The sequence below is a fragment of the Larimichthys crocea genome, chromosome III (genome assembly GCF_000972845.2).
Source record: "Larimichthys crocea isolate SSNF chromosome III, L_crocea_2.0, whole genome shotgun sequence".
NCBI lineage: Eukaryota > Metazoa > Chordata > Actinopteri > Sciaenidae > Larimichthys > Larimichthys crocea.
In genome coordinates this window covers 40,219,110-40,229,697 of record NC_040013.1, presented here as the reverse complement: position 1 = coordinate 40,229,697, position 10,588 = coordinate 40,219,110, and the positions used below count along the sequence as shown (strand labels likewise).

At 39.6% G+C, this 10,588-nt stretch overlaps 1 protein-coding gene across 1 annotated transcript; it reads left to right on the top strand.

Moving 5' to 3' along the window:
- The first annotated feature begins 7,247 nt into the window (after positions 1 to 7,247).
- LOC104919184 (aquaporin-11) lies at positions 7,248 to 10,588 on the top strand. The gene is made up of 3 exons (XM_010731124.3): positions 7,248 to 8,128; positions 9,243 to 9,359; positions 9,594 to 10,588. Exons 1-3 carry the CDS (start codon positions 7,537 to 7,539, stop codon positions 9,698 to 9,700), a joined length of 816 nt encoding a protein of 271 aa, XP_010729426.2. The 5' UTR covers positions 7,248 to 7,536; the 3' UTR covers positions 9,701 to 10,588.

The following is a 10,588-nucleotide window of genomic DNA, read 5'->3' as shown; positions in this document are numbered from 1 at the left end:
GTTTTACAGCAGATTGTTTACTCCTGGTTTATTTGACAATTCCCCACCACATAAACTGATATAATGTCGTTTATCTGTATGTGTGATTCATTTTAATGTGACTCATTGCGTATGTTTGTCGTTTTTATGGCGACAGAACATGGCAGATTAAATAAATCATTATTATTCATGTTTACTAAAACTTTAACTCAAAATGCTAAATAAATATCCGTTCATTTAATTGGGAAATGTAAAAAAAAAAATAGAGCTAAATGCAACAACATAAGATGTTTTATTTTGAAAACTGTGCCGGAAGTAGATTTATTGTATACTCTGCACTGCCTTACGCAGGTTCCTGTTGATGCCTCTACCTCTATCACTGACTGCCACCTGTTGCCAGAGTGACACAAGCACAGCGTTAGCTCAGGTGAATTCAGGTGAGTCCTTTATTATCATACTCAGGGAGGCATTAAACACAGGAGACACTGATGACAGTGAGCTGCAGCAATCTGCAGGCAAATATCAATGTCAGTGTTCTTCTACCTCTTCCTTTCACTTACATTTATAAAAATAAATTTACCTGCCACATTTGAAGTATGTTTCTATCCTATCACACATCCTGTATGGCATTCTTTTATATGTACACAGTCAACCGGGCTGTTATTATCATGATTATGACATCCATGACCAGTGGTGGAATATGACATAATATATTACTCCGGTAGAGTATTCGTTACTCAGATTTGAGTATTTTCATTTTGTGCCACTGTTTTCTGCAGTTCAGAGGGAAATGTTGTATTTTTTTCCCCTCACTTCACAATTATCTGACAGCTTTAGTTACTCATCGCTTTACAAATTAAGTGTACAGCTGAAAGGATGATCAAAACAGCTGCCAATTAATCGACCAACTGTTTAAAAGTAATTTTTCATGTTATGTTTGCAGCTCCTAAAATGTGAGGATTTTCTACTTTTCTGTAAAATAACTTCATAATTACATTTTGGGCTCCATCAGCAGATTAATAATCCCTGGTTTTATATTTTATTATAACATGCATTCATTAAATATAATCAGTCACAGAGGACATTTTTCTGCATTGAGTACTTTTAATACTTTAAATACAGTTTCCTGATTATACTTGCATACTTTTACTTTTCAATGCAAAACTTTTATTGTAAGAGTGTTTTTAACAGTGTGATATTAGTACTTTTACTTAACTAAAGGATCTGAATACTCCACCACTGCCAGTGACATTAATACAACAGTGGCTCTTTATCCAGAATAGATGGAGTTAGGATGTCCAAGATTACCTTTGTCTCCACTTCATTTCCAGTAGGCTGCAGAACTTGCTGAACGTAATGTAATCTTGTTTTGACACACTCAAGTCTCTTAATCAAACACATTTAAAGGATGCAGCTATATATTCAAACAAGATTGTGTAATATTTAGATCTTTAGAAGCTGACTTCATGCGCTGGCTTTGCGGGTTGTTGACATGACCCGAAACATGATTTCAATATATTGCGTAGTTAGAGAGATCTTTACAAACTGAAGTCTAAATAAGTAAATTAACACAGAATAAATCTCCTAATGTAAGAATAAGTTTGTCCATCCATTCCTTCTAAATCAAAAGCTGTCATCAGTTCTGCTGACAACAAGATATATTGTAGCAACACGTCCAGCTACACAGCAGCGTCTATAAAGACAGGAGACAGAAAGTCTTTACCAAACATCAGTAATTCCACAAACCACCGTGTTCAACCAACCAGGTGTTTATATGACGACATTTACATTAAAACATACAGACTTGCATATGAAACATGCTGTGGACTGGGCGTACAGTGATCCTACCAGCAGCAGCAGCTAGTGATGGCTAGTGAAGCTTTTGTAAAGCACTGAACCACTTGAGCCAATTGTTTGGAAAATGGGTTCATTACTTGAAGCTTCAGTTATGGTGACCTCTTCTGCCCCCACTGACTGTCTCTCTTCAAACAGGCGTTGAAGCATCAGGAAAGTGCTGTTCCAGCGTTTGTCCACCTTCTGAATGAGCTTCTTCACTGGGCAATTGAACTGCTCCTGGACTTCTGAGCTTCTCTTTGGCTGTGTTGTGCTTCTTTTAAAGAAAGTGACTACTTCACGCCCCTTGTGCGTATGTTATCTCCACCAGGAGTTGCATCAAGAGACTTCTTCACGCCTAGATTTAATGAATGCGCAAAGCAAAAAGCATGCCTTAGATTCAAACTCCTGACAGAGGCAACCATATTAGCTCCAGCATCTGCCACAATTGAGGTTACATGCCTTCAATGCCCCATTCTTCCATGAGTGACCTTGTTGCAGCAGTGATGTTACTAGCTGAGCTTCAGGGAAAGGCAGCACTGTGGCCAGTCTCACAGAGTCATCCACATAATGGCCAGTCACTGCAAGATATACATCCATATTAATGGAAGTCCACATATCAGCTGTTAGCTGACAGCCTCTACTCTCTGAATGACCGCTTTGGCCTTGGTCTTCCCCTCCTCATATCTGTGGACCACCATGTTCTTTAGAGCCTGTCTGGATGGAAGAGTATATGCGGGATCCAGCAATGCTACAAACTCCTTGAATCCACAGTCATCCACGATAAAAAAAGGCTATGAGTCTTTCACCACCATGTTCACAAGAGCCTCATCTAGCTCTCGCTTCTGGTCCACTAAGACAAATAATAAAAAATGAATAAGAAAGAAAATGAATAAAATAAAATAAGGATGTATGAGAAATTGCATTTTAATGAAGCAGTGAAGCCGTTTTTTTGAGTCATGAAATTCATTCATATCATATTGTGTTATAGCCTACCTTGAGTTGTGTTCCCCTGGTTCACAGCAGCTGCATGCTTGGCAGTGAAGTGCCTAATCATGGAGGAAGTATTCCCATGATACTTCAGTTCAGCTGAACACACCAAGCACTGGACCTGTAGAGAAAGCCATTTGTAAATAAAAATGAAATTTGAGTTGATAAAGCTAAAGCCTAATAGATCAGAGCTATAATTCTGTACTAAAAAATATTGTTGTATTGTAGCTTTACTTTTCCTACGGTACATATAAGATTATTAAACAGCCAGCACACTTACCTTATCAGGAGCGATCAGATTGAAGTGTTCCCATATGTCAGAACGACCTCTCTCCCTGGCTGGCTCCATAATTATCCAAAATGCAATACCAACAAATCAACAGCAATAGCAACAACAACACTCCTACTACGACAACCCACAAATAGTGCAGACAGTGCAGGAGAGGAGACGTAGGTAAGTGACTTGCACATTCTTAAACATGTCAACTCATTGTGCTTTTAATAACCCAAAGTATGTAATGAAGACTACCTTCATTACACGCCGCAAAATTCAATATTTAATATGCTCACAACATCTTTATGTTTCTATCACGGAGTAATTGTTCAAATAAGATCATAACAAGACAATAACTTCTGCCACCACAGTGTCATAGATTCAGAGTCCTGCACACTCCAGATGACCTCAGTCTGTCTGTCCAGTCTACTTTATTGTTAAAAGGTAAACACACTCAGATATCTGTACACTCCCATCATACCAATATCTAATCCCTGGATCTTTGCTGAGGTGTCTTCCTCCTGAAGTAAATCACCTTCTCCTTTATCTTAAGTAATGTAGCGTAACATTAAAAATAATAAAATATGCCCTCCATGAATCGCCCCCTTATCATGGTGGAGGAGTTTGTGTGTCCCAGTGACTCTGGGACCTTTGTGTACTGTAGGCAACACACTGACTAAGCAGCACCATCTCATGAAACCTGTTTTTTAAATATGATTATATTCCACCCAACATGATGCATGTTGATGTCAAGATTATGTAGCATTCTATTACTGGGCTATATCATACATCCATATCCTGCGAATATGAGTAGTTATAGGCATGATAACAGTTTCCATGTACTTTAGGGCTGTGCAGCACTTTCCTACATACAGTATTTGTCAACATGATCCAGTGTTCTATGTGATACTTCAGTGTTGTTGAGTTGAACATGAAACTTCTTGAATACTGAATCCATTGCATGTGTCATAATATTTGTTTTGAATAAAATGTTCCCAACAAAGTGCCAAGAGAGTCATCACTCAACTGAAACTACAGAGCAAGTTCAGTTTTTACATTCTTTCTGCTTTTTTGGTGAGCCTCCCTGTATCTCAGTCGTTCAGAACAAGTCTCACAAACAGCAGTGAACTTTGATTATGGCACACTAGAATTAAAGATAAACCATGTCTATCTCGACATATTTTGTTTCCGAGGGTAGTACATAAGATCATAATATGGAAAGCAAAACAGTCAGCATTATTATTGGACAGCATGATCCTTGGATGTGAGTGTGAGTGAGTCTGTAGTCTGGTAAATGTGGGGTCATATGGTGCTAAAGCAGAGCTCTCAGCTGTCAGTCTCTGGAGACAGTCTCCAGTCCATTTGAACTCCAGTTCTGTAGACTGAAAGCGTTGCATGGAACGATTCATCAACAGTAGCAAAGTCAGGGATGAATTTACTGTGCCATGATGTAAAGTGCAGAGGGGAGGACTTTACTTCATTACAAAACCAAGCTCAGCTCAACTCACAGCTGCTTTTGCCTTCAGTTTTGTCTTTAGTCAGTGAAACACGCGACCACAAGTTTCCAAAAAAAAGTTTTTGGTTTCTTCATCTGTGTGCTTGGGATGATTGTCGATGAAAATGTCACTGTCTAAATACCCAGATGGGTTTGATTACATTGTGCCTTCAAGCTGTTGTCGAACTGCAAATACAGGATTTGCTCCAAACTGAACTTCTCAGCTGCAGTCACTCCCAGGATACCACCCCCCAACATGCATGACAGAACATGTCACAGTAATAATGATAAATGCTAATTTGCTTTCTTGCTGAGTGTTGCATTAAAGGATTGATACCACTCTTGTGTCTGTATGCCAAATATGAAGTCTTAAGTTAGAATAAAGACTGGGAACAACTAGCCTAGCTCTGTCCAAGGGGGAAAAAATTCACACACACACCAACAAATGGGTTGTGTGTTGTGTAAATGTTTTATATTTTTAATAAAGACTCAGTCATTTCCTAAAAAAAATCTGGGAAGTGTAGTTTCACTAGGCCTATTTACTTAAAAAGGAGTCAAAGATACATTTGTTTGGGACTATTTTCAGCTGTGAGTATTTAGACAGCAGGATGATATACTGACATGTGAGATTGACGCAGTATGTCAGCCACCAGAGTAGTATGACACAGATCTACTACTCAAATGCATGCAAGTGTTTGTTCATGTTTTACAGCAGGATATGTTCTGGATGCAAAAGCTATGATCCGCTCTGTATTGTCTGGGTGAAGCTTGGTAAGCACAGCCCCCAGTCTGTAGTCAGGTGTCATTTTCATTTCTGGCTCCAAAAACCTAAGATGGGAACTTCTATAATGCCAAACTCCAGGCTTTAAAACACACAGACATGCAAATGTGGAGAAATGGGCAGCCACATAGGATACCTCAGCAGTGCCCAGGTGGTCAATTGGCACCTCTCTAGCTACCAGTCCACGCTCTATACTGTGGTCCATGCTGCCAGAATAAGAGCCAATACATATGAAATGAATCCAAGCTTAGAAGCCTTCAGCCATGCAGCTCTCTGGGACTGTATTTAGTTACTGCTGTGCTTTGAGCTTAAATGCTAACATGTTTCTGCACTGAGCTGTAGATATAAAACTACATGAAATGATATGTAAAGCATCAAACTGCAGGGAAAAGGGAGACCAATAATGACTATTTACTGCTTGGCCTGTCACTTCTTTACTGTTCTGGATGCTTTTGCCTTCAGTTCTGTTTTCAGTCAGTAAATCACACGATCACTAGTTTCCATACAAATGTCTTGATTGCTTCTTCTGTGTGTTTGGGATCACTGTCATGTGAGTCAAAACCAAGATGGTAACGTCCAAGGCTATAAAATGGTTGTCCACAAACCAGTGGGTGATATCACACTAGGTTTGCACTTAGGATATCAACTTTCCTATAGTGACATTATTTTTTTCAATTTATACACAGGACAAAAAGGATGAATAGTTTGTAAACAATTTGACTCTGCTGGGAAAATACTGTTCTGGATGTTTTTGCCTTCAGTTCTGTTTTCAGTCAGTGAAACACATGATCACTAGTTTCCATAAAAACTTTCTGGTTGCTTCATTTCTGTGTTACATCATTGTCATATGTCACTGTCTTAATACTTTCAATTGGGTTTGTCCATATTATTCCACCAGCTGTTGTCAAACTGCAATTACAAGAATTTTCTTGAGTCAGTCACTTCCAGGACACCAACAAGCATCAATGTCAAGCACCTCACAATCATGAACAGCATTTCCTGTTATATCCTCCAAAGCAAAACACCAACATGTTGCAATGAATTTTGAATGATAAATATGCTTATTTGCTTTCTCTCTGAGAGTTGGATTAAAGGTTTGATACCACTCTTGTGTCTGTATGCTAAATATGAAGTTACAGCCAGAAGACGGTTATCTTACGTTAGTGTAAAGACTGGAAAGAACTAGCCTGGGTCTCTCCAAAGGGGAAAAAGTTTGCACACGAGCAAATCTGTTGTGTGGAAATGCCTTGGTGCTCCAAAGGCCAGAAAGTGAGTTTTAAATGATCAATTATATACAACAGCAACACCTCTTTCAAGAAACAACGTCCCGGTTACATATAATCCAGAGAAGGCAAGGCACTGTCAGCAGTTTTCAGAGGACCACTTTGTCATTAAAATGTAGTTCAACTGAAAACTGTCTGATTATCTAGCGTACTGACATATTTGTGTTCAGGTTTTTGGATTTTTAATGTGTTTTTTATTGATTTGAGCCCCACAAAAGACTGGTGTTGTTTCTTCTTGCCAACAAATCTCATAAGACGACCACAACCCTGAACATATCAATGCTTTTCAGCTAACCTACTCGGTCTGTAGTAACCAGCCCAAAAATAAAAACACATTAGTTAATGTATTGTTGTAATATTTTAAGGAGTCAGTCATTTCCTAAAACAGCTGGGAAGCGTAGTTTCACTAGGCCTATTTACTTGAAATTAGTCAGAGCTACGTTTGTTTGGGGCTGTGTTCAGCTGTGAGTGAATACACATTTGGTGTGTCTGTTCAAGAAAATTAACATTTTTTAAAACTACCTTTGGACAATAATGAAGGTTTATAGCACATGGAAATAAGCGATCATGCACAGATCATCACACAGATCATATGTTAGTAATTCATTGTTGATTTCTGTCTATAGATTATGACCAGACGTATCTTCTCTATATATAGAGACCACCTAAGGTAAGTAAGAAGTTTTATATTTAGTTGAATCAGAAGTTAAAGCTGCTGCCTCGAGTGATGCTTGCTTTTATTTTGAAGGGTGAACCGCCTTATTTCCGGTTATTCCCGCACTTCGGCAGCGTGGCTCGGCCGGACTTTGACGTCGATAAGGAGGGAAGTTAAGTCGACTCTGAGCCCTCAAAGTTGCTCCATCAAGAAGAACAAGTTGTATCGGCCGCATAAACCGGAGAAATGACTGACCTGTACGTTTCTCTGGCGGTGTTGGGAGCCGCGGTGACGCTCAGCGAGGCGCTCCGCCGGACAGCAGCGCGCCTCTTTCCCGGAGCTTATTGGATTTACCTGCTGGAAGCGGCGTCCACCTTCCAGCTCTGCTGCTGCACTCATGAACTCAAACTTCTGGGCGAAACAGCCCGGCTGGAGCTGCTGGTCGGCCTGACCCTCACCTACACCATGACGGTTATCCACCTTTTAACTTTCCGGGGGGCGACGTGTAACCCCAGCGGGGCTCTGGAGAGTGTTTGCCGGGGCAGCAGCACCGTCCGGGCTGCTGTCGTCCTCATAGCCTGCCAGTTCGGCGCTGCGGTCGCCGCGCAGTATTTCGCCGCCTCCGTGTGGTCGCTGGGTCTCTCCGACGTCCACATCAGGCACCAGAGGTTCGGCTTCAGATGCTTCGACCCGCTCGGTGGGACCCTACTGGAGGCCGCGGCCGTGGAGCTGGCCTGCGCCTTCACTGTGCAGGCTGCCGCCATGCATGTGCACAAAGTGGACGAAAAACTTCGAGCTCACCTCGTCGCTGCGGTCATCACAGCTCTGGTTTACACAGGTGTGTTAATTAATGAATTAATGAATTAATTAGCGACTATTTAGTTTGATTAGACGCTAAACTATTAAAGAAAAGATGAAAACACAGATTCCTTTAGATAAGATTAAAAAAAATACATAAATGAAATGCAGCAAACAACAATATAATAAAATAATTAGATGAATTGAGTCACAGGGTCATTTGATTAGTTGTCAATCATCTTGGTCTCTGAACATGGAACAGGGAATATATATAAAAAAACCCATCAATTTACAATTTAATACAAATGAAACAGTTATTTTAATTCCTAAATCCTTTTTCAGATGAACTGACTTATTATTGGTTTTAAAACAGTCACAACACAGGTTCTTAGAGTCAAGTGGGACTTCTTCAAATCACTTGTTTTCAACCCAAAAGTCCAAAACTCAAACATATTTAATTCACTGTCATATAAACCTGAGGGAGTAAAGTAAATGAGTAAAACAACAACTTTGTGAATAAACCTGAAGCATCACGAGAAGGTACATGTACCCATCTCCACCCTTTGAGTGTCCTGTAGTAAAAAGTTTCACAGCTGTTTTTAGATCCAGTGGGAACATATCTTTGTTTAATTTGACTGAAATTTGAATATTGTTGCACTACACCGGTCTGACTCAAACACCTGTAAGTTATCTGGTGGCAGGTTAGGTGTCAATACAAATGCCCTGCTAGTGATCTTTAACTATGTTAATAATTTAAAATGGTGTATTTAAACACAGTAGTACTCTTTTTTATTGTATTTATTATTTTGAGCACATTAAAGAAATACATACATCAGTTGGTTTATGGTAATTAGATTAAAGGCACGCAAACAGCTCAAATGTGTTTACTCTGATGATCAAAAACTAATTTATCTGAGGTCAGGTATTTCAGGTTTGTTCCCTGTAGCCAAAACACAATTCAGCTGTCTTGTGTGATCTGTGTGTGTGTGTGTGTGTGTGTTGCTCCTGGCAAGAATCGTGTTATTAGTCTAATTATAGGCAAAAATAGAAGCTGTTTTTCTGATATTTCATAGACTTAACTGTTACTTGAACACATATAATCAACAAATTCAACACACTCCACATGTCTCTGCTCTTTCTCTCCCTCTGTGCAGGTGGAAGTATTTCAGGAGCTGTTTTTAACCCCGTCTTGGCCTTCTCCGTCCAGTTCCCCTGCAGTGGCCACACCTATCTAGAGTACTGCTTTGTTTACTGGCTGGGACCAGTTTTAGGTAAGGAACAGAATCCCAAACCACAACCGAACCGTCACAGGGTTGTGCGGCGATCTGTGGGGTGGTCACAGGTCGGTGTCGGTGTTCACCGCCACATACTGGAATCTAATAAATATATCTGAACTTGCTCAAATGTTCTCATAAGACTGTCAAAAGCACAACAATATGGAAAAATTCAAGTGTTTCTGAGATTGTAACTCACTGCTTCCTGTGTTCTTTATTTGTGTCCCCCAGGTGTGGCGAGCTGCATCCTGCTGTTTGAGAAGATCATCCCTTTCCTCTCTGGAAAGAGTACCATTAGGCTGGACGTCCCCACTGCCCAGAAACCGAAGACACAGTAGCGGTGAAGTCAAGTATCTCTTTTTTTAGAGCTTTTTATTCCACATTTCTCCTACTAGTAGATGCCTCTGGGTTTTTCTGGCTCAAGTTGTAGGCCACAGCTAACTCAGTGACTCCATGGTAACCTCTGTACTTCAACGTATAGACAGTTTTGTCACAACTTTGAATAAACAATAAGAAACTGAAATGTGTGCAGGGAAAAATAAGAACATAATGCAAAAGGAACAACATTACATCTACGTTTTGTTAGTATCGGGAAGTTCCAATGCATATCTTTAATTTTAATAAAGTCAGGTATTTGGGTTGTTACTGTTAGAGCTTAAGTAGTATTCTCACTACATTTAACTTGTGAAACTGGTGGGTTGGAAGACATTTCCTCAACTACATTACAGCACTTTCTAAAAAACAAAAGTCAATGTGAAATTAAGGGTGAAGGCAAAGGGCACAAAAGTTTGGTGGTATGTTTTAGTTTTAGTTTGATTAATATGGATATATTTTGCACAATTGTGAAATCACTACACCAAAATGTTTCGAGTACATTTGATATGTGAACACGGATCCTTTTTCCACCGCCTGACGTTGGGATGACCAAAGCTTTTACTGTCTTTTGAACCTTTATGTTTTCCAGCATAAATCATGTCTGACTGCCGCTCAATCGTTTTTCTTTTTCTTCAGTAGACAAAGAGTTAAAAGAATACTAGTGAAATATTTGTTTTGCATACTTTTAATTTGTGAAAAACTTCAGTAACTTCCATTTCTTTGTGAGCCAAGGACAAATTAACTTACAACATTTATACCTCCAGAGTCTGGATGATGATAATGGATTTAGTTTCTGTGAGTAATACTTGTGTGATTATTTCTACAATGTGAATAAACAAACTTCTCTCACA